Genomic DNA, 25,703 nt, shown 5'->3' with positions numbered 1-25,703 from the left:
AGGGCTGCCTCTAAGTTTGTTTTCAATCTGGCATCTCTGTGTGAACGTGTCACATAGGACTTAGAAGAAATGCCCTGAGGCTGCAAGCAGTATGTCAGCTGCTGGACCATCAGCCTCTTCTTAGAAAAGACCAAAGAAAGGAGGCAATGCACATCAGGCATCAAGAACACTCTAGAAGCCCATTGGGAAACCAAACCATTGATATGCTCACTTTCAGGGAAAGGGAGTCAATGTGTATAAATCCTGCAGGTTCCACTTTTAAATGTACAAAACCACTGTTCATTAGAATAATTCCTATACCACCCAAATATCTTTGCACCACAGTATATAAAACACAAGAATAACTGTTTAATAATAATATATGAATCACTATTCTAGGCTACTGTGGAAAAACAAGAACAATACAACACTGAATTAACTCAAATGGAGTCTGTTTGCTAACTAGGCCTTCTTTTCGGCTCAATGATAACTAAGCACCATAATATATTGATAAAGCCAAAGCAAGCAAGGCATTAATAGCTACTCTAAGTATTGTTATTTTCATTGCCAATTTGGTGAAATTTATTGGAATACTACCCCAGTAAAACTAGATAAGATGAACATTTTATATGTCAATTACAGAAATTAACACCATCAGGAAATTTACAATGAACACTAGTATGATTAAGGCAGGTTTGATAAAGTATGCGGAAAGCCAGTTAACTATATAAAAATAAAGCATGTATGAGCTTTTTCTAAAGAACAAATAAAGCATCTCAAATTTTACCTAGCTCTTTTACTTTTGTGACAATTTGTGCTACCAGTGAAGATTCGCAGCAGTCTGAGGAAGGCACTGAAATGAAAAAGAATTCAGGTAATTTTTTTTTTCCAGAAAAAAGTGTATTTAAAGATGTGTGATTAAAAATTCAGCTTCTATACTCATTTTACTGAAATAAATGCTTGGATACTACAGAGTGCTAACAGCACTTTAAAATAACAGGAGCTGAACACAGCAAGGAGGAATGGTGAAAGGGACAGTGTGTGTCTGGGAAAGGGGCAGAGAAAGGAGCAGTACACTGGACTGCTCCATGCTGTTAGCTGTGCCAAGAGAGCATGCTCCCCGTAGGCAGAGCTGTATCCTACAGGTAGGTGTATGTATGCTTCGTTTTCTCCCTTTCTGCACACTGTTTCAGTAAATTAGTTGGAATAATAAGAATTAATTTAATACACAAAATAACATTTTCCATAAAATACTTGTCCAAATAATAGGTTCACAATTCATCATGGACAGCAATGTGTAAGTGAGCTGCAGGACAGCATGGACTCTTAAATTGTTCTCTTACCATTTGACGCAGGCATATAGGGTCTGCACATGCTACAATCAAAACCAATGTCTGCTACATTTTCCACTTCCTCCTCAGTATTTAAGTTTTGACAAACTGCGTGCATCCATCTAAAAAAAACATATTAATTCATTTAAAAGGAATTGAACATTAAGAGCCATTTCCTTTTAAAAACTACAAGGAGTTGATTGATAGTCTTCAAATTTAAAAGCTCTAAGCCTCACATGCTCCTACTATCTATCCCATATAACTATTGACCCATAAGAAATTTCATAGTGCAGAAAAGACAAGAGATCGTGTACTAGGGAGGAAACAGGTGTGCATTATCTAACAAGGGTATGATAACATTTTCTGATCATATTCTGAATTTTGTTTTTTCTTTCATATACTGAATTATTAAAGACAGCAATGAAGCTAGTCAGGGTAAGTACAAAGGGATTTAAAAGAATTCAATGGTATGGTACATGTGTACTCTATAGGATACATCTGACTTGAAGTAGCTATAACTCTATATAACTATATATATATAACTATACACATAAATATAACTATATACATCTATATAACTCTATACATAAAGTCATGTGCAACCATAATTGGGAAATAAGGCAAGGAATTGTCTGGACTTGGACACAGTTTGTAGGCAGAGTTCTAACGCAATAATACTGTTACTGATATTATGTGTACAATGCTTAACTGCAAACAGGGCACAATACTATACCAAAGAAAATATTCTTGGAAGTTACACACAGATACTACTTATGAAGAGAAAGAATATTTATCTAATATCTAGCTATTTATTACCTAGAGCATTAAGTAAAAATAGTTTTAAAAAACAGAACTGTGAGACCATTTATAGAATTTAGTAAGAGAATCAGAAACCCTCCATAAGAAAATGCACATAATTCTGTATTTAATTCTACAGGATTCATAAACCTTCAAAAAGGTTCCCGTTAAAAATCTTCAGAATCAAGAATTTAAACCAGAAAATCACTTCTGTAAGTTCCTAGCTGATTTGGAAAGCAGAAAGTTTTGTCCCTTAAATAAGTGATCCAAGGAAAAGTTATTTTCTCAGTTCCTTTGATTACACTGAAGAACAGCACAGTACCTATCACATTGTCTGCACTGCAGAATAAGGTCTTCTTCTCTGTAGTTTCGATAGCAGACTGGGCAGGAAGACAAGCTGGCACAGGGGGCACACTGTGTGTAATTGTTCTGCCATTCACATCTCAGACCCGCAGATGTAGCTCCACAGTGTCTGCACCAGACACACCTGAAATCCAAATCCCCCCCAAAGTTTCCATTTTATTTACATATTTAGTCACTTCACTCAGGAAGCTACACATGGACAAAATAAGGGGAAATCATTTAAAACACATGTGAAAATTTTTCTGATAATATCTAGGATAGCAAATGTGTGCTACATAATAATAAACATAACATGGCTAATTTTTCAAACTGAAATGATGCAAGAAAGTTCTGCACCTGAAAGACTGACAAGGGAACACAAATGCTAGAATACCATTTGCACTTCCAGCCTCCTTTAGGAACTGTTTGCAAAGGTGGATCCAGGCAGTAGGTATGGTAACTTATGTCACAGTCATCACACAGCAGGAGTCTTCCTGGGTCAGTCGCCTTCCCACAGGCCTCACACACAGTACATTCCAGACACCTCCAGCCTTTGCTGAGAACCACTTTAGTGATCTGTAAAAAAGACACCACCATACCATGATTTCTATATTAACTCAGATTCATTTTGCATAATCAACACTATTATAAGTTAACTGGAACCTACGTACCTAGAAGCAGAAGAGAGGCAAACAGTCAGCTAATGTTGGGGGCCCAGTACTGGGCAGGGCACACTCAAATACTTCTAGGAGCCCACCGGTCTAGCAGGATAATTGAAAGCAGCACACAGTCTGATGACTTTCTAAGTCCATACAACTACCTAGTGCTGTAGATTTAATTTCACTATTTCAACAGACATGGTGACTTGATTTTAAAGAAATCATGTAAGCTGCCCCTTTACTATTGACTCAGGATTTGAAACTATAGTCACTAACTCTCCATCTGTGTTATTTTCATTCATCCCAGGCCTCTTCAGCTTGTATACACATGGCATGGGGACTTGTCTATTAAAATCAATAAAAATGCTAAGAGAAAAATCAAAATAAATAAGTAAAGGTAAAACACGAGTTCTCAGTGATACTGTATGGTCTTCAAGGAGTTTTAGGCCATGAAGCTAGGATTTTTGAAGTTCACCTTCACCCCTATCTTTATTCTCCTATCTCCAGGGTCTGAGTTAGCAGAAATTTTGAAAATCTCTAAATTCCTGGTAAACTCCTTGAAGAAGCCATATCATGCATTATTATCAATTTGGTACCAGCTCTGAAAGCTCTCAAAAGACTCAAGTCCTGCACCACAATATAATAGCAAGCAAAAAATGTAAAAATTTCAGATTGTGTAGAATAAGAACATCTGAAAGCTCCCAGAAAGGAAAAAAAAAGAGAGTTAAATTCAAAGGAACAACTACCAGGATGGCATCAAGCTTTCCAACACCACAGATACTAAAGGAGAATAGGAGTTTCCAAATTCTGAAAGGGGAAAATGTTTCAGAACACAATTCTTCACCTACCTAAACAAGCAACTTAGTAAGAAAGTAGAATGCCACTTAGACACAGGGGAACTCAAACTTTCAGCTCCACCATACTCTTAAGAAAGTTCCTTGGAGATACATGGAATGAATTGAGGACACATACCAAGAAAAGGAAGACGCAGGATTTAAAAAGCAAGAAACCCACAGAACACGAGCCCAGGTTAAGGATGACAACACAGCCACACCCAGGAGCTTCTGGCACAGAGAAGAGCGGAGCAATAGGTTCTGGAAGAGGGAGCACTATTCCAGGAAAAAAGGAAATGACCAAATAATCTGATGTGATGGTGCGTCTATAGCAGGTAAAAACAATGACAAAATAAGAATAGTCACTAACAATATTCTTCTTCTTGCTATCAAAAATTCCATGAAAAACAAAGTCACAACATATTACTTAGTTCTGCAGCAAACATTTACTGAGTCATAACCAGCTTTATTAATATACGTAGTAACAGCTATATTGGGAGAATGCTAGGGGGAGCCAGGGAGTGTAGGCTGAGTTAAATCAGAACTCATTTATTCAGATCAGGAAGTCAACAATCTCTAACACTGATAAGGTGGTAGCACTGGCTTATTATTTACAGGAACAGAGTCCCCAAAGGAATAGAAGTGGTTGCCTCAAGTGTGGGGTGAGAGTGAGACAGGGGCTGGATGTTCAGCATGAGGCTTTTATTTGTTTTTTGGTGCTGGGGATTGAACCCAGGCGTACTTTATCACTAAGCTACCTCCCCAATCTCCTTTTTTATTGTTTCCATATTTTTATTGTTTCATTACAGTTGTACATAACGATGGGATCTAATGTCACACAGTCGTACATGCACACAATAAAACAATATGATTTGACCCACATCATTCCCCAGTATTTCCCCTTTCTCGTCTCCTCTCCTCTAGGTCTCTTTCTTGTGCTCTACTGATCTCCTTTCAATTTTCAAGAAATATTCCCCATTTTTCCTTTTTCCACTAGCTTCTACATATGCGAGAAAACATACAACCTTTGTCCTCCTTTTTATTTTTTGAGACTGGGTCTTGCTGAATTGCTAAAGCTGGCCTTGAACTTGTGATCCTCGTGCCTCAGCCTACCAAATCTGTGGGATTACAGGTGTGCACCACAGAGCCATCAAGGCTCTTGATTTTTTATTTTTAAACATGTATGTGTATTACTTTGATTATTCTGTTATTTTTTTTAATTAGCCTTAGATTACCAAGTTATAATTTATCATTTACCCAAATTGAAGAAAGAGACTGGAAAAAGCAGGGCAGCAGTCACCCAGGGTTTTCTGTAAATGGGCAGACAGTAAACACTCAAGGTTTTCTGAGCCATGTGTCTTTTGCAACTACAGAGTTCGCCATGGCTGAGCAAAAACCACTGTAGACATATGTAAACCAAAGAGCACCACTAGGTTATAAAGGAAGTTTATGTGCCAAAGTGGGCAGTGGGCCGGATGTAGCCTGCAAGCCATGATACACCAACCCCTGCTTAGAACAGATAAAGTGGGAGGCAGATCTAAAATTGTACAATTTTTGAAACGAGTCTTCATTTCACAGAAGCCTACTTCATGGTCCTTTATAGCCAAATTCTCTAATTACTCAGTTTATGTTCTCTCTCTCTTTGGGGACAAGTGGGGTGGGGATGAAACCCAGTATCCACTGCATCTAGGGAAGTGCTCCACCTGAGCCACTCCCGGTCCTGTATTTACTCTTCCTGGTGTAGCACTCTGGTTTCCAGCCATGTCCACTGAAACTGCTATGGCCGATCAAGACCTTCTGGCTTCCCAATACAACTGACATAGTAGTATGACTGTGCTACCATTCTTTGTATGTGTGTGTGTGTGCGCGCGCCACCATACTTGACACACAAGCATGGCTGTGCCGAACTGCCTCTGACCCTAGATGACAGATGTCTGCCATTGATTCATCTTTGTTCTATTGAACTGGTATAATCTTCATTTTTTAAAGCTCTTCGGGTTCTACTTATGGCACCATGTCTGAAGTTGTGACAGGTATGTTTCAGAATCTGCAATGAGTATCTGCTTCAGCTATGATGAACTGGGACCTGTCCTCTCTCCCATAATAAGAAACCAGGTAAATGGCCAAAATGCATGAAACCACAGCTTTCAGATACGAGACACCACGGAGTACAAGACTGTGGTGTCTGAGAAGAAGGAAACATGTAAGGTCAGTCCTATGTTAATGTGTCTATAAACTTCTTCCACAACACTACCCAGGAAGGGACAGCCCTGGTACAAAAGTCTCACTGAGTTCAGAAGACATGGTAAGTTCAGAAAGGCTGAGGCAGTTAGAATTCGCAGGACAGAATACTAAAAAGGAAGAAGCAATAGAATGAGAGCTCCGGAAATCTACACAGAACTCTCCTGAAGGCCCTGAATGACCACTGAGCTGCACGTGTACAAGGCAGAGCAAGGACCACAGACAGTGGAAGAACCACCACTGGGAGGCTCACACAGGACTGGAGACACATGATACCCAATCAGTCAAGAGTGTGAAGGCCCTGGGGAGGAGTGGTGGGATTCAGGCAACACCCAGAAAAGGCCATGTTTTAAGTAAGACTAAACCGCTTCTAGAATGGCAAATACCAAGGGCTGCCTAGAGGGCAAAACAGTTTTCACAACACTATAAGATGTAATTTGTCACTTGAACATTAATGCATGCACAATTCTACAGCGGTATTTTCCGAGGCTACATGATGAGTCACAACATCATTAATGTCATGCAAGTTATATTTTTATAGTTTTTATATATTTATAGTTTTATAAATGTATTTTTAAAACAAGTAATAAAATGTTATAAAATATTCCCAGTTTCAATTCCTAAGATGGCACGTATTCAACAGTCAGAATCCTCATAAACAAACTTATTCAAGTAACTCTGAAGACTGTTAAGGGTTCTAAACTAAAAAGTTTTTGAGACTATCCACCTCACAATGGAGGCCTTCTAGACCAACCCAAGAAAGATTATAAGTGTATACACAAATAACTGCCTTCCATAACAAAAACTAAGCTGAAAAAATTCACATCTCTACTATAGTTCCAGATATTCATAGATTTCATGATCACAGAGGTTTTTAGCATTCTGTACTACTCAGAATGGTGTCAAGGGTACAAAAGGAGCCACACATACTTAGGAAAACAGACTTAAATCCTACCTCTGCCAGTAACCAGTGTTTGCAATGTACTGGCTGTCAGTACATTATACATACTAACTTATATAAGCTTTACTTCACCAATAAAAACAGAATTAATTGTTGAAAGGGTTAAAAGAAATTCACAGAAGCTCTAAATATGAGTCTTATATCTGAACTTCTTCTAAAACTGCTATCAATCTTAAGCAAGAAAAGCTGTAAAGCATCAAGCCCATGGAACTTGAATTTCTATTTTGAAAGGTCTTATTCAATGACCTTAGATCAGAAATGTAAGTATTATAATCAATTTAGAAAATTAGAATATAAAAGATGCAATGAAGAAATGAAACCCTGTTTTCTTCTAGGCACATATAATTCTATTTTTAAAACTAGCTTTATATAATGTGTATTGTGTTTCTTTTTTGTTCAATATTCTGTAACTTTTTTAAAAGACTATATGAAATAAATGTACTAGTACTTGTACTTTGAATAGATTAATTGCACTTTTTCATTTTGACCCCTAAATTTCACAAAAACCTATATTATCCAAGAAAATAAACACTGGTGTATATATCAGCAAAGAATTCCAGGGAGTACATACTGACTTGTTCCCAATACTGACAACGTGAGTAAACAATGATGTAATGCAGTCATGAGTGCAGGGCAGCAGAGAAGCACTAAAGACCACTTGTAAGTTTGGGATGATTCAGCTGAGGTTCCTGCTCACACCAGGCAGACGTGGCTATGGAGCACACAGCGGATACCTGTTCTACAGCTATACCTCCCTGCTTAATTTTAGTGACCATTTGTTACTTTATTCCAATGTATAACTTTATTCACACTGAGTTATCAAAAATAGAATCTCAGTTCAACACCTGAGGTACTGAGACTTCCATATCTAAATGTATTTTTTAAAATAAGTATATGATTACTACATAAAAGGTTCCACAGTAAGTCTCTAACCTAAAAAACTGAAACTGAGTACTGCAGGCTCTTTATTACTATGGAAATACATTAAATATGTCTGTCTGTCTGTGTTTCTTTCAGCTTAAGTAGAAAATATATATGGGTGAGGGCTTAGGAAACTGAATGTGGGAAAGACCAGAATGGACAAATGAATTCTGACTACATACTTTAGTTGTTCTCAACTTTTTTGATCTATAGACAAAATAAATCAACTAAGCCTAATGCCTTAGCAATAAATAGTATAATTTTTCAAATGAAATGCTTATATTTTTGTTTTTTTTTTTTAAGATAATGGCATGAAATTCACACAATTTAAAACCACAATAGAGCAGTCAAGTTCATGAAGTAACAACACTTAAAAGTAATATTTAATGAATTTAAATATTATCACATACATATAACAAATACTTGATTAATTTTAAGGATTGGGAAACATAAAACTACTCAAATCAATTAAAGACTCAACATGCTTTTGCTAGCTCATTTCAAATCAGCACACTTACCTTAATACTGACACAGTATGGATGATAACACTGACCACACTGAGAACAAGCAAGTAGTCGTCCTTCTGCTCCTTGACCAAAACTGCCACAAACCACACACATATCCTGGAATCAAGAACACATGTATCTACTTGAGAGCAGTGATTAAGAATACACAAATTTTGGGCTGGGGATATAGCTCAGTTGGTAGAGTGCTTGCCTCACATGCACAAGGCCCTGGGTTCAATCCCCAGGACCACACACACACAAAAAAAGAATACACAAATTTTATTTTTATTTTAAAAACACTTTAATAGCTTATCTTGTGTATGGGATAAAGTAGAAATGGACAAGGAAGAGTTCAAAAGTAAAAGATGAAGTTCAAACCTGATGCAAAGTGAACTTGTCACTACTAGAAAACAACACAACTGTATTGTGCATAGAGTTTTCTTCTTCATCCTTATTTGATGAGATATCTGCAGTAGACACCTACAACGAGCAAAATACAACAAATATGACAGTTATATTTCTCATGGTATTATACTTAACTGGAAAGCTTTAAAAAATTCACATCCAAGAAACAATTTTTGTGAAGATCTGTGCTAAGAATTCCAAATTATAGTACTAATGCCAAGATATTATCACAAAAGTATAGACAAATCACATTTTTATTACTCTAATATTCTCTTTAGAGTTGTTAAGTCCTTTAGATGAGGAAGAAGTCATAAACCTATCTTTTATAATAACTTAATTACCCAGAAATTCTAATCAAGAACTATGTCTATATACACTATAACACTGTATTATATGTGTATCCACATGTATTCCACACTAAGATGTGCTGTAAGCATAAAATATCTGAAAGTTTTCTAAGACTTAGTAACAAATTATAAGAAATGTACAAAGGGCTCATTATTCAACATACATGTCGAAATGATAATATAGTAAAAATCAGTTAAATGATTTGCACGAAAATTAATTCTCGTCATCATAACTATTTAAATGTGGCTAATGGGAAGTTTCTAATTATGAGAGGCTCCCATTATATTTCTATTAGATAGAACTGCTTTAAAATATTATTTTGAATAACTTTCAAAATTTCAGTATTAGCCTAAGGTTTATCAACCATGAATGCTTGTTTCTGGACTTGATTATATTTCATCAAATTGACCAGGGACCTAGTGGCTTGTTAATAACTTTCAGAGGGCTTAACATGAAGAAGCTCTGAATTACATACTGTAATAGAGAACAAGGAGGCCAAGATTAAAATCATAAAGCATGATCTTCTTCCCTTAAATAGGTTACAATCTAGCCTAGAAAGAGCAGAAACACAAGTTACACTAAAGGTCAAAGCATAAATAGAATTATTTTCTTGAGGAATGACTGTAAGAAGATTAAATAAAAGGAATACATTACTGTAACATTTAAAATATAAATAATCCTAAAAGGAATTTTAATGGGCGGAATAATGTTTTATGACAAAATCAAAAGTAAGGGCAATTTAAAGTCATAAACACTCTTATGGCTATGAGGGAAAACTGTAAGCAACCTCAGGATTCACCACTGAAGTATGAGTAAAAGTATGGCAAATCCAAACTGTAACAAATAATCAACATTATAAAACAGGCAGGTAGAAAATTTAGCACGCTTTACATGCTGAGTAGCACAAAGAAATTATCAAAATGTTATTAAATTTTTAAAAGAAGGGTACGGTTGTGGCAAATGGGTAAGTTGCCCAGGCTGGCCTCAAACTTGTGATCCTACTGCCTAAGCCTCTACCACTCTGCCTGGCATCAAGATCTCTTTGAATTATAATTGCACATACAAGAAAGAATACAGTATTGCTTAGCTTGATAAACTATAGTTTTCATTTTATAATTTACTTGATGACCTTTAGACTGCTAGAAAAATAAAACCTACTTCAAAGGTGAAGAAGCTCATCTTGAGAAAACAAAACATTTTGAGAAAAATGCTACTGTTGTCTATACAGGTCATGATCTGATTTGTCCAAAAATGATAGAATTTCAATTTTCCTAAACCAAGCCTAAGAGAAGAAAAAGTCATTATATAAACCTTACAAAAGTTGAGACTTTCCAAAAGAAGAACAAACTAAACTGAGTGAGAAAAAACAAACCAATGATAATAAGACTAGAAATCCATGAAACAGCAACTTAAAGTAGAAATCAATGAAACCAAAAGCTAGCTAGATTATCAATAAAACTGATCATGTGTATCTTCTTTTTTGCCCTAATCAATCTTGCTCGAGAATTATCAGTATGAGGAACAAGGAAGGTAACATCACTACAGTTTCTACAAACAACAAAGCACAAGAAAGAAATATTATGATCAGTTCTATGTCTATAAATTTATCAACAGAATGCACAAAGAAAAAAAATTATGGAGGGGGGATGGGTGCTGAGGAGGTAACTCAGGGGCACTCAACCACGGAGCCACATCCCCAGCCCTATTTTGTATTTTATATAGAGAAAGGGTTCTCACTGAGTTACTAAGAACCTTGCTTTTGCTGAGGCTGGCTTTGAACTCACAATCCTACTAGAGCTGCTGGGATTATAGGCATGAGCCACTGCGCCCAGCTTTGGACAAATATTTTCAAAGACACAAATGTACACAAAAACTAGATAACCCAAATTATGCCTGTCAAACAAATTCAATTTTTACTTAAAAACCATGGAAAAAAAAAATATGGAGGTCAAGAAGACTTCAATAATAAATTCTATGAATATAAAGAAGATAAATTTCCAATAATGTATCTTTTCTAGAAAACTGGAGATAATATATTCTCTCATGCATTCCATGAAGTCATCATTATGCTCATACCAAAATCAAAGAGTGCTTCAGCATATAAATATTCCAATCAACGTAACTTTCTATATTAAAGTGCTGTACACTTGAAATTTCCTAGAGAGGGGATCATAGGCATTTTTTACCACCATCATCACCAACAAAAAACAACTATGTGAGGTGATGTGTCCTGCTAATTAACTTAACTGTAATAATCATTTCATAATGTATATCAAAACATGTTTTATACCTTAAATATGTAAGCTTTATCAATTAAACAGCAATAAAACTGGAAAAAAAGAAAAAGAAAAAGAAAAAACATATGATCATCTCTAGAGGGACAGAAAAACCTTTTGACACAATGCAACACCCATTCCTATTTAATTTAATTCATCAAATTACCAACAGAAAGATGTTTCATCAAACTGACTTACGATGTCTATTAAAAAGGAAAAATGAGGGGCTGGGGTTGTGGCTCAGCGGTAAAGCATTCGCTTAGCATGAGCAAGGCTCTGGGTTCGATCCTCAGCACCACTTAAAAATAAATAAAGGTATTGTGTCCAACTACAACTGAAAAATAAATATTTAAAAAAAGGAAAATGATCTAACAGAATACTTAATGAGGAAAGACTAAATACTTTCTCTCAAACAAGACAAAGATAATGATATTATTCCTATTCAATACTGTACTGGAGGTTGAAGGAAATATGATATAGAATGAATAGAAAATTAGAAAGCCTCTAAATTGTAAAGAAAGATATAACAGTTTATCTGCGGCAAACATGGTTCTATGTGTGGAAATTCTAATGAGTTCACAAAAAAGCAACTATAGAGAATTTAAATAAGGTTGTAGGATGTAAGATCGATACACAAAAATGTGCAGTATTCCTATATACTAGCAGTCAACAACCAAAATCTGAAATGAAAACTACATGACCATTTACAAGAGTATAAAAATGAAAGACTTAAGGACAGATCTGAGAAAACATTAGAGATGTGTATAAAAACTATAGATCATGATTAAGAGAAATTAAAGACTTAAAGAAATGGAGAGAAACATATATTCTTGGGTTAAAGACCCAATGTGGTCAAAATGTCAATTTTCCCCAAACTGATCTATAGTTTGAAGGGAATTCAATCAAGATCCTAGAAGTCTTTGTATAAACTGGAAAGCTAATTCTAAAATTTATATAGACATGGAAAAGGCCTAGTATAAAACAAAAAACTTGGAAAACATAGTAAATCAGAGGACAAACAGTTTCTGATTACAAGAGTCATTCAGAAGTAATCAAGGTAGTACAATACTGGCCCATAGACAGAAAAATCTATCAAATCATACAGCATAAAGATTCCAATAAAAATTCCAAACTAGGGTCACACATTCATGGTAAACTGATTTTCAAGAACAATACAGAGGTAAATCAGAGATATTATGTTAAAACAATTGAATATTCAATATGCAAAAGAATGAACTTTGATCTATAATCATACTGTATACAAAAAATAAGTCAAATTAGATCAGTTTTAAAAATGCACCCTAAGCTATAAAACTTCAAGAAGAAAACATTTCTGTGGTCTTCTATTATACAAATATTTCTGACCCCTAAAACACAGACCTATAGCAAAATAAAATAAAATAAACTTCATCAAAATTATAAAATCCATTTTTGGAAAAGCATGGTTAATAAAATAAAAAGACATTACAGAATACTGAGAAAATATTTACTAATCATGCATATGATGAAGGACTTGCATCCAGAATACATAAAGAACCCTCAAAACTCAGGAAGTTAAAAAAAAAATACTGCCCAAAATTTTAATATGAACTGAAGACCTAAAGAGTTATATTACCATATAATGGATAAATAAACATCTTAAAAACCGACATTATGATTCTCTAGGAAATATAAGTTCCTGTGAATTGGGACGGTGACATATGGGAGGAGTCTGAAGGGACTGGTTGAACCCCAACATTCTGATGAGTTTATTTTGCCAGAAGTTGTTGAGTTCCCACCCTTAGCCATGACTGAGGCATCCCTATGCACACCCTCAGTGGCACTGGCTTCTCCACTTCCTGTGGAGGGAACTAATCTTGCTCTGCCTATGGAAACAATAAAGACCTTTCATGATTCAGTTGCTCAGCATGAAAATGTTGATACTCCTTAGGACCCACCTCACCACTGTCTCCAGGCCTATAATTAGATCCAAGTCTAAGCAGTCCCCTATAAGTAAGGTACAGAATGTGGCCCATGAGCAGGTTTACTACACTTCCAAGAAACTTCTTGAGTTTTCAAGTTCATACAAGTAGAGGTCTGGGGAACATGTTGTGAGAATGGATTTTAAGGATGTGGGATAATGGTGGAAGGAACATAAAATTACATTAAGCTGGATTTATTGATATGTTGCATTAAGCAGAGATTCTACAATTAACATAAGAGCTCGCAGTGTTAAAAAGGATTGTTTGGATGGTTGGCTGAAGTATGGATCCAAAGACGATCTACTGTAAATGAGCTGGAAAAGCCTGATATCTCTTGGTTTACTGTTGATGAAGGAATTCAGAGGCTCAATTGGAATCCTTCAGTCGATCTGTCAGGTACAACCTTCTCCCCCATAATGGGAGGGTCCAGAACATGTGCCCTTTACCAAAACTATAAGAAACAAATCTGTGAGGGGAGCACCAGCATCGCTGAAGAGCTCCATTAGTGCTCTTCTTTGCATACCAGACCTTACTTGGGAGCTGAGGTCAATGAATTGGAGGACTTAAATGAGATGGGAACAATTGGATCCAGGGGAGGAAGAAGCCACGTGGCAGCACTGAATCAACAAAGACAGGCTGAACAGCAAGGGGAAGAAAGGACAAAATGTTCTACTCGTGTAGATCTCTGACACTGGCTAATTAATCATGGTGTTACAGAAGCCAAATAGACGGGAAATCCACCAAATTCTTATTTGACTTAAATAAGCAGAAAAATTCCAGGGCAAGGGTACAAAAGTCTGCCCTAGGTCATAACAGCAGAGACTCAAGGCCCTTCCAAATCCACTTCCCAGATTTGAGTCAATTTATAGATCCCTTGAAGGAAGGAGAAGCCAGGTCCCCTTGAGGAAGAACTCAGGTACAGTAACAAAACTCTTTTCTGTTAATCTTTCGCCCACCCTTCCCCAAAGGGATCTAAGGCCTTTTACTGTAACCTTTTACAGGGTAACTGTGCATTGTGGAAAAGACAATGATTAGACCTTTTGGGGACTATTAGACATTATAATTCTAGAAGACCCAAAATATCATTGTGGTTCTCCAGTAAAATAGGGGATTATGGAGTTCAGGTGATCAATGGGGTTTGGGCCAAAGTCAGACTCACAGTGGGTCCAGTGGGCCCCCAAACTCATCCTGTGGTTATTCCCCCAGTCCTAGAATGTATGTATAATCAGGATAGATATACTTAGCACTTTGCAAAACTCCCACACTGGTTCTCTACCCTGTGGAGTGAGGGCTACTATGGGGGGAAAGGATAAATGGAAGCTCCTGGAGGTGCCTATACCTGGGAAAATAGCGAATCAAAAGCAATACTGCATCCCTGGAGGGATTGCAGAGATTAGTGCCACCATCAAGGACTTGAAGGATTCAGGGGTGGTGATTCCCACAACACCCCCATTAAACTCTCCTATTTGGCTTGTGCAGAAGATGAACGAGTCTTAGAGAATGACAGTTGATTATCATACGCTTAATCAGGTGGTGACTCCAATTGCAGCTGCTGTGCCAGATGTGGTTTCTTTGCTTAAGCAGATTCATACATCTCCTGGTACCTGGTATGAAGCACTTGATCTGGTAATTGCTTTTTTTGTCCACCCCTGTACCTAAGGACTAACAGAAACAATTTGCTTTCAGCTGGCAAGGCCAGCAATGTACCTTCACTGTCCTTCCTCAGGAGTATGTCAACTCTCCAGCATTGTGTAACAGCTTAGTTCACAGAGATCTTGATCACCTTTCTCTTCCACGCGGTATTACACTTGTCCATTATATCAATGACATTATGTTGATTGGACTGAGCAAAAGGTATCAACAACTCTGAACTTACTAATGAAGTATTTGTGTATCAGAGGATGAGAAATAAAGCCCACTAAAATTCAAGGGCCTTCAGCTTCAGTAAGTTTCTGGGAGTCCAGTGGTATGGGACCTGTTCAGCTATCCCTTGTAAGGTAAAGGATAAGTTGTTGCCTCTGGCCACTCCTACAAATAAGAAAGAAGCACAACACCTGGGGGGCCTACTTGGATTTTGGAGGCAGCACATTCCTCACTTGGGTGTGTTACTTTAGCCCATCCAGCAAGTAACTAGAAAAGTTTCTTCTTTTCAGTGGGGTCCAGATCAGGTGAAGGCTCTGCAATAGGTCCAGGCTACTCAGCAGGATGCTCTGCCACTTGGGACATATGACCTAGCAGACCCAATGGTACTTGAGGTTTCAGTGGTAGATAGGGACGCTGTCTGGAGCCTTTGGCAGGCCCCCACAGATCAGTCACAGAGGAGGCTATTGGGATATCGAAGCAAGGCCCTGCCATCATCTTCAGACAACTACTCTCCCTTTGAGAAATAGCTCTTGGCCTGCTACTGGGCCTTAGTGGAAACTAAATGCTTGACCATGGGCCACAAAGTTACTATGCGACCTGAGCTGCCCATCATGAACTGGGCATCATGAAATGGCCAGATGGGTGATTATACACAGATTCATGGGCCATAGCCAATGATCTGATTGGCTGGTCAGGGAACTGGAGAGAAAATAATTGGAAAATTGGTGACAAGGACATTTGGGGAAGAGATATGTGGACAGAAGTCCATGAATGGGCAAAGAATGTCTCATGTAAATGCCCACCAAAAGGTGACCTCAGCAGAGGAGGACTTTCACAATCAGGTAGATAGGATGTCCCAATCTGTGGACAGAAGACAACTTCTTTCCCCAGCCACCCCTGTCATTGCCCAAATAGCTCAGAACAAAGTGGTCATGGTGGCAAGGATGGCGGTTATGCATGGGCTCAGCGGCATGGACTTCCACTCACCAAGGCTGATCTGACTACAGCCACTGCTGAGTGCCCAATTTGCCAACAGCAGAGATGAACCCTAAGCCCCTGATAAGGCATCATTCTGAAGCCAGATTTACAGATAGGTAGTTAGTGTAGCTAGGTAAATTGGGTCTAATATCGAGTAAGATAAATAAAATGGAGACCATTATCGAGAATGGAGTCCAGGAAAGCAGAGCAGCACTTGAGGAAATTGAAATGTTAATGTCCCCAAGGCCCAGAACCCATCCTAAGGAACTGTTAATGAAGCAGCTCCCAGCAAACAGGGGAGTGCTAATCAAAAGCCACCCCAGGCCCTTCCTGCCCAGATGACTCCTCCAGCCCACCTATCTCCCACCTTTTGGGCCTTCCCACCTGCATTCTATCACTGCAAGATAAAGGGAAACAAAAGACAGGAGTGTGGGAAGAATAATAGAAGACTATTATAAAAGAGGGAAGACTTCCCCCTTCCACGGATTCCCCCTTTGGGTACCCTTCTTCCTCTGGGGAGAAGTCTTTCTGCTGTCCTTTAATAAAGCTTCTACTTTCCACTCTACACGTGCCTCAGTGTGCTCCTCTGGTGTTATACTTCAGCATTCCGGGAAGCAAGGACACATCACTAGTAAACAGCGGTAACAATTCTCCGAGAGATCAGCCATCAACCTGGTGGCAAGTGGAAGGGGCAGCATTTGTCCTGACTGAAACAGACACTTATTCTGGGTATGAACTTGCCTTATCTACACGTAATGCTTCAACAAAACCACCATCCATGGACTTACAGAATGCCTTATCCATCGTCATGATATTCCACACAGCATTCACTGGTCTTATCATGTTCCCTGTTCCCCACCATCCGGAAGCAGCTGGTTTGAAATAACGATGGAATGGACTTTTGAAAATACAGTTATAGTGCCTGTTAGGTGGCAACACCTTGCAGGGTTGGGGCAATGTTCTCCAGAAGGCTTTCCATACTCTAAATAAGGGTCCACTTTATGGTACTGTCTCTCCTATTGCTGAAATTCATGGGTCCAGGAATCAAGGGGTGGAGGCAGGAATGGTACCACTCACCATTACCCCTAGTGACCCACCAGAAAAGTTGTTGCTTCCTATCCCTGCAAACTTATGCTCTGCGGGCCTAGAAGTCTTAGTTCCAAAAGAAGAAATGCTTCTTCTGGGAGGTATAACAATGATTTCATTAAAATGGAAGTGAAGACTTCCCCCTGGTCACTTTGGGCTCCTCATGCCTCTGAGTCAACAGACTAAGGAGGGAGTTACGGTACTGGCAGGGATGACTGATCCATATTACCAAGGAGACATTGGACTATTAGTTCACAATGGAGGTAAGGAAACATGCTACTGGAATGCAGGAGATCCTTAGAGTCTCGCTTGGTATTACCCTGTCCTGCTATCCAGGTCAATGGGAAACTATAACAACAGAATCCAGGCAAGACAACAAATGTCTCAGACCATTCAGGAATGAAGGTGTGGGTCACACCTCCAGGGAAAGAGCCAAGATGTGCCGAGGTGCTTGCTGAAGGCAGAGGGAATAAAGAGTGGGTAGCAGAAGAAGGTAGTCCTAAATACAAACTATACCATTAAGAATATGTTTGTACATAGTTACACATGCAATAAAATGATATGTTTGTTACTCTGTTATTCATCAAGTAATAGAATACTGATTGACTTAACATTAGGGCTTAAAGTAACTGTTTTTGTTTTCCTTATACTCTGGGGAATAACAGTACTGCATTTTCCATTGTACAAAGATTAGTTATGTTAGTTGGAGTTGTCACCTTGTTATTGCATTTATTTGGAGATTAAGTATGATGTAAATAGTCAGGTTTGGACATCAAATTGACAAGATGTAGACTAGTAACAGTTATTTTGAATTGTCAACTTGATTGGATTAAGAGATGCCAAAGATCAAGAGGCATTGTCAAAGAATGATTGGCATATATGATAGCAAACTCAAGTGCAGCCCCTCCCTAAGTGTGGGCAGCACCATCCAAAAGGATGGTGGCCTGGATGGAATAAAAGTTGGAAGAACAAGGAAGCAGCAGCAGATAGAAGCTCAAATCTTCTTGAATGGGTCTTAATTGTGCCTGCGATCACCTGAAGCTATCAGACTCTTCCCTCCTTCACTCTTTCAAAGTGATCTGTGCCAGTGAATTCTCCAGGGAGTTCCCAGAAGCCTTTGATCTTGGGTTGGGGTAGCATCTTTGAACCCTCTTGTTCTGAGGCTTCAACCTTTTACAGTGTGCAGCTACTGGTTCCTCCAGTTCTCCACCCTACAGATGGTCATAGTGCATGCTCCAGCTTCTGGTTCTGTAAGCCAATCTAATAAATTTATTTTTCATAATCATACTTCCTGTTGATTTTGTTCCCTAGGGAACCCTGATTAATACATTGTCACCTCCTTATGAGAATGGCTAAATTAAGAACAACCAGCTGCCACAGCCCTGCCACCACCGGAGGTTTATTCTCAGGGTGCCACCACTTGCTGTAACTGCTACCTGGAGATCTACTGCCAGAGTGCATGCAGGTTTGGTTGCAGGCGGCCACCTCCATCTTGGGACACCAGCCAGGGCCTGGGGGACCAGGGTGCCTTTAGGTTTGCTGCCACCGCCATCTTGGGATGCAGCAAACTTTGGAGACACTGACCAGGACCAAGAAGTCCAGTATTGAGGTGCCTATGGGTTTGGCTACAACTGAGGTCTTCCTGCTGGGAGTGCTAGTGACCACCATCTTACTGCTTCATCCCAGGGTCACCCCTTTGTGTGAGTACACCCCTGGTGGTCTCAGCAAATTGGAACATCACTGAGATCTTAAGGCTGCAGTGAGGTAGAGCCTGTGATGTCTGAAGCCCAGATCTGTCACATAGTGACTGAAATGTCTTGGATCAGTCTGGGCCAGATGGTCCTGTGAAAAGTTGGAGAATTTTGCCCAGGGGAAGCACAAGTTGGAGAGACTGGAGAGAGCCAGGCTCTCCCAAGTTCCACGGTCCTGAAGCACTCAGGGATGGATGGGGCTGGCTACATCAGGTTGGAGGGTTGGAAGATGGTGTGAGGTCATCTTCCTATCAGCTCACCCATCCAGGCAGTCCACCACCCACCAGACTAGAACTCCTCTCTTTCACTCTTTTCTATTAATTTTTATTTCTATCTTCTCTCCTCCCTCAATGGAATCACATCACTACTTCAGTTCGTGCTTTGTCCACCATTTGAAATTATGAACCCTTTTAGCAAACTTACTTTTTTATACTGTAGACAATGACTATTGCTATCTCTAAGAGACTCACCTCATAGGCAAAGACATCCACAGACTGAAGGTGAAGGGATGGGAAAAAACATGTCACTCACATGGACTGCGTAAATAAAAGCAGGGATTTCCAAACCTTCATATCAGATAAAGTGGACTTCAAGCCAAAAGCCACAGTTAATCAGAAGGGACCAAAAAGAACATTTCATACTGCTTAAGGGAATTTTACATCAAACATAGTAATCATAAATATTTATGCGCCAAACAATGGAGCACTTATATACATCAAACAAACCTACCTCAATTTCAAGAATCAAACAGACCACAACACAATAATACTGGATGACTTTAACACACTGCTCTCACCACTGGATAGATTCTCCAAACAAAAACTAAATAAAGAAACTATAGAACTAAATAATACAATCAATGATTTAGACTTAAAAGACAGAATACTTCATCCATTAACGAGTGAACACACTTTCTTCTCAGCAGCACACAGATCCTTCTCTAAAATAGACCATATCTTATGCAAGAAAGCAATAATTAGCATATACAAAAAATATAGATAATAACTTACATTCTATCAGATCATAATGGAATAAAATTAGAAACCCAACTATAAAGTAAAAAACAGAATATACTCAAACACCTGGAGACTAAATAATACACTACTGAATGATGAATGGGATAGCAGAAGAAATCAAGGATGAAATAAAAAATACGGGGCTCAGTTGGTAGAGTGCTGGTCTCACATGCATAAGGACCTGGGTTCAAGCCCAGCAACACACCACAAAAAAAAAAAAAAAGAAATAAAAAATACTTTGATGTAAATGAGAATCCCAATACAACATATTAAAATCTCTGGGATGCTATAAAGGCAGTACTGAGAGGAAAGTTCATTATATTGAGCTCATTCATTAAAAGATTAAAAAGTCAATGAATAAATGACCTAATATTAACACCTCTAAGCCCTAGAATAAAGAGGAACAAATCAACATCAAAAGCAGTAGTTAACAGGAAATAATTAAAATGAGAGCTGAAATCAAATGAAAGAAACAATTCAAAAAACTGACAAAACAAAAAGTTGGCTTCTTTGAAAAAATTAAGTTGATAAACCCCTAGCTAGAGTATATATAGAGAAAACTCAAATTACTAAAATACGTGATGTTGGGCTGGGGATGTGGCTCAAGCGGAAGCATGCTCGCCTGGCATGTGCAGAGCACAGGGTTCGATCCTCAGCGCCACACAAAAATGAAATAAAGATGTTGTGTCCACCAAAAATTTAAAAATAAATATTAAAAAATTTTTCTCTATCTCTCTAAAAAAAATACGTGATGTAAAAGGAAATATCATAATGGACACTACTATAATATCAAAGATAATTAGAAGCTGTTTTGAAAAGTTATGCTCCAATAAAATAGAAAATCTTGATGATATCAACAAATTTCTAGGGACATATGATCTACCCAAATTGAATCAGGACATACATAATTTAAACAGATCAATTTCAAGCAATGAAATAGAAGATGCCACCAAAAGCCTACCAATCAAGAAAAGCCCAGGACCAGATAGATTCTCAGCTGAATTCTACAAGACCTTCAAAGGAGAACAGGAACTGCTCACAAATGCAACGGCCTGGATGAACCTCAAGATAGTTATGCTCAATAAAATAAATTAGACCAGAAAGAATACGTTCTACATGATTTCACTTATCTATAATTCTAGAAAACAAAAACTTACTCATATGAGGGAAATTAGATAAACCACTGTTTGGGGAAAAAGCGTTTGTTTTTGGTATAAAGCATAAGTGAGGCAGAGGGTCCAACAGAAACTTTGGAGAATAAATGCATTCACTGTTTTGATTGTATTGTGGTTTTCCAGGGTATATACATGGCAATACTTGCAAAGTTATATATCATATTTGTAGCCTTATATCAAGTATACATCAATAAGCCTGATTTTTTAATTTGCATCTTTTAAAGAAAGACCAGAATCCAAGTTTTCTTTCTTCTTGTGCAACTATAAAATTGAATAATTTCACCTTTCTTGAACCAAAAATCACATTTAGAATTTTTAAAACAGTATTTCAGTGAAATAGTAAATTTACTACATTAAATATTAGCCAATATTCATCAAACACATTTTAATACGCATTTATAGAAAATTTCATGAAGTGCCAATGAGTAAATATTTATCAATCCTAAAATATGCCAAAGGCAGCCATAAAAACTGTTTAGAATCCATACTGATCTGCAAAAATTATAGTTTCTTCTATAAGCCTTATTATAACATGAGAGCAACACCAATCAAAAACTCAAAATGCCAACCTAATAAACTTTTCAGAGCTCTAAGAATATAATGTGTTGTTTGATTTAAAAAAATAAAAATAAAAGAGCAAAGATATTCCATAATGGTTCTTAGGGGAAGGTTGGCATAGAAAGAGTCAATAAGAATGAGAAAAATAACATAAAAGAAAAGCTAACCTGAGGTTCAAAACAACAAGAAAAAAAAGTAGAGATACAGTAAAATTTCAAGAAGTCAGCCTGTTTAGGATAGAAATAACTTGCTACAAATGAGATTATCATTAATTGACATTTAAAGACCATAGCAAATATAAATAAAATAAGTCTCACCCCAGGTAGAACAACAGCTCCGAGTCCACCTTTTAATTTGGACCTGCCTCTGCCACCTCGTCCTGACAGGCCTGCACCGCGAGGCCTCCGTTTGCCTGGGAATCCAGAGCCCCGGCCCTACATAACAGATGAGGGTAAGTCAACACTCTGGAAGAGCCCAAAGAAATGTTTAGATCCAAATGTGAGATACAACATTAAATTCAATGTTACACAGATACTTGCCTCTCTTTTATTCTGATTAGATGAAACATAATAAAAGATAAGTCTTATGTACCCTTTATGTATTCCACAACTTAAAACTTAAGTATAAAATATTGATATAATGTTAGAATCAAAGGTTGTGCCTTTTCTGTGTGTGCATGTTCTCCCTCAGCAGGCCTTGGCATTACTTTTTCATCTCCTGTTCCTACATTCTGCATGGCTAGCAGAGCCACACCTCTCCAGTTTTTTTTGATGTACAACATTCATATTCAATGAAAAATAGGTAGAAGGAAAGACTCTGGATAACTGGTCTCTCAGGGATAATAATAATATCTAGTGTTTATGGAGTAGTTACTATGTCCTGATCCAAGCACTTTTTACTCTCAATGAACCCACAGAGGAGATGCTTGTTTTATTAACCCCACTTTGGAGATAAGTGTAATGAGATCTAAAAACTTCAAGTTACTTGTCACAGGAGCAAATCTGGCTCCAGTCCCTATTTTTAAACTAGTATTCTGCACTGCTACTTTGCACGAAAGTTCATTATTGCTAGTGTAAAACTGTATTATTACTGTCAAAATTAAGTCAATTTCCTAGATTATTCATAGCTATCCTATGAAGTGAACATGTCAGCTTCATTTTACCATAGTATTAAGGGGGAAAATTATTTAAAGATTATGGGAAAACTGAAGAAAGGGTTAAAGTTTTGCTTTAAATAAACTTAAAATGAGAATTATTTATTGGACATTTTACTCAACACATGAAAAAGTTCCTATGGGAAAACATGTTAAATTCCCTAGTATTTTAAAAATGTAAGTACCAGAGTTTGGGGTCCCCCCCACCTTGTTTATTCTCAGACTTATGTATTATTCCTGGGGGGAAAATGGCATTTATACAAATACATATATTATGTACACTTAAAATTGTTAAAATAATCAGAAAAATTCTTTCTGATGTTTTCCCCTAATGAATTAAATAATACCTCTTCAACTGATGTCACTTGTCAGATGTGCTGAACTCATTTCTCATTTAGAATAGTTTCCAGTCAAAACTGATGGTGATGTTGCGAGAATAACATACATACACACACACACACACACACACACACACACGAACAAAGGCAAGGAAGGTTATTTTCCCCTTTGATTTTAATTAATAGAACTGCCTTCCAGGTTTCAAATTGTCTCTCCTTGTCTTCTCTTACTCTGTCTCCCCTAGGTCCTCTGAGACAAAGGTCCATCAGCTTCTTTGAAAAGGGATGGACAGGAAGAGGTTGGACTGGAGAATTTTTTGTAAAAGTAGTATAGAAGATTTCATTGAAGTTAAAAAGCACTAATTAAAAACCAGGGCAACAGTCATCTCTGAATTTATTTTCCCTAATGTCAAATAATGCAGATAAGAAAGTATACAAAAACTAACAGCATTTGCTGTAAAACTGTCAAACTAATCATCTTTTACATGCTCAAAACAAATATTTATACTTAAACACTTTCCAATATCTGGGTAAGTTAAAAAACAGTTCTGATCATGATAGAAAATAAAGTACAATCGCTGAAATCCTTCATTAGTCTAAATATTAAAGACTTATTCCAAAATTATATAAAATATAGAACATGAAAAAAAAATTACATTCTCTACCCAATTATATTTCAAGTTTTGAGATGACTGATATTGTTTCAAATTGATGTTTTCCCTTCAAAATGTACCATTAACTTACTTCAAGGACTAGAAGAATCATCCACCAATGGCATGGAAAAAAGCTCTATGATTCTGAGGTTAACACAATGAAATCTGACGCAATTCTGATACTTCTCCTCCCTTAATACATAATAGATTAATGGAGCTTTTTTTCCCCTCTGTTCTTTTCTAAGGAACAGAAATGTTATGATGTCATGAAGAAACGAGTCCTTGATCACGGAGTGACCTGTGTGACAAGGACTTCCCCCTTACAGAAACACTGCCTAGTAACTAAAGGAGTCAACCATAAACAGAGTCACTAAAAATTACACTTGTAGAACTACAATTAACTCTCATATTCTAGATCTTACAATGAAAGCATATTATTTCTTTACTTTAAGAAATTTTAAGATTTAAAAAGTAGCTCTGAAAGCTAAATCTAGAAAAGACAGGTTTGATTCTTAACATCCAATAGGACAAAACAAACCAGAAAGAAATGATACATGAATGTAAATGCAATTTTATTTACCACTTTGATGCTCCAAATGGCACTGCCAGGAAGCTGCCTGGGTTTAAAAATTTCCCGACCTTCTGAAATGTCTGGGGACCAGGAAGGTGGGCTCACTGTATTATGGGTACTCCAAGCCCCCTAGGATATGGCAGGTGAGAAAATAGATGTATAAAACTTAGCAACATAAAAGATCAAAGCCAGCAACTAAGGAATCTTAGAACAGCAAAAACAAATGCAAACGTATGGAAATTTAGGACATATTGCTTCAAGATAGGGAAAATAAACTTATCACAGTGACTTCATACTTATATGTTTGCAGCTATAATTTACATTAAATATTTTTTCTGGTTGAAACATCACTATAATAAGACATTAAAAATCGAGGTTTATATGACACCAACAGTGACTCATAAACTACAATAATAGCACACAAAAAAGTCAATCACATGAAGAATTAATAGAAGAACTATTTGGAGATATTTTCTTCTGTCAAGTATAACTGTGCTGAAAATGTCAAACTGCTAACATCAAAGAATGTGATATCCTATTAAAACCAAACCAGTAGGCCAAAAAATGCAATCAGAAACATGAGTGATCAATAAATGTATACACTTTAAACCATGAAATGTTAGTATGTAACCTTGAAATGCAAATAACAAAATCTTAGTGTTTAGTAACACTTCCTTCAATGGTCATTAGTTGTAAATTTTTATTTTTTATTTAGTAGCATGAATATCTTATAAATAGGGACAAAATTTTATGAAAAGTGAGGAAATATTCAAGCAAATTGTCCTAAATTTGCAAATTAAAATGCCTAAAGTACCTAATAAACTACATGGGAAATAGTCTTAAAAAAAAAAAAAAAAGGTGAAAAAAAACCAAAAACTAAGGCATTATACTTCCAAGTAAGCAACACTCATCAATAATCTAGAATTAATCTGATGAAGATGATAAAGAGCATAAAGAAAAATGTTTAAATTTTCTCCAGGAAAGTAACTTTCAGAGAGGG

The 25,703-nt window shown here is 37.2% G+C and overlaps 1 protein-coding gene across 12 annotated transcripts in view; it reads right to left on the bottom strand.

Annotated features, from left to right (window-relative positions):
- Kmt2c (lysine methyltransferase 2C) overlaps positions 1–25,703 on the bottom strand; it is a 266,426-nt gene that overhangs the window by 71,685 nt on the left and 169,038 nt on the right. For all 12 annotated transcript variants that reach the window (XM_071610717.1, XM_071610726.1, XM_071610727.1 and 9 more), the window contains 8 exons: positions 24,713–24,832; positions 22,306–22,422; positions 8,950–9,051; positions 8,584–8,688; positions 2,845–3,026; positions 2,431–2,595; positions 1,323–1,432; positions 767–832 (listed from right to left, as the gene is read on the bottom strand). In XM_071610717.1, coding sequence (XP_071466818.1) covers positions 767–832; positions 1,323–1,432; positions 2,431–2,595; positions 2,845–3,026; positions 8,584–8,688; positions 8,950–9,051; positions 22,306–22,422; positions 24,713–24,832 — 967 coding nt within the window. The remainder of the gene's footprint in view (positions 1–766; positions 833–1,322; positions 1,433–2,430; positions 2,596–2,844; positions 3,027–8,583; positions 8,689–8,949; positions 9,052–22,305; positions 22,423–24,712; positions 24,833–25,703) is intronic.

The sequence above is a fragment of the Marmota flaviventris genome, chromosome 1 (genome assembly GCF_047511675.1).
Source record: "Marmota flaviventris isolate mMarFla1 chromosome 1, mMarFla1.hap1, whole genome shotgun sequence".
NCBI lineage: Eukaryota > Metazoa > Chordata > Mammalia > Rodentia > Sciuridae > Marmota > Marmota flaviventris.
The sequence above is the reverse complement of the archived record's forward strand: the minus strand, read 5'-3'. Positions and strand labels throughout refer to the sequence as shown.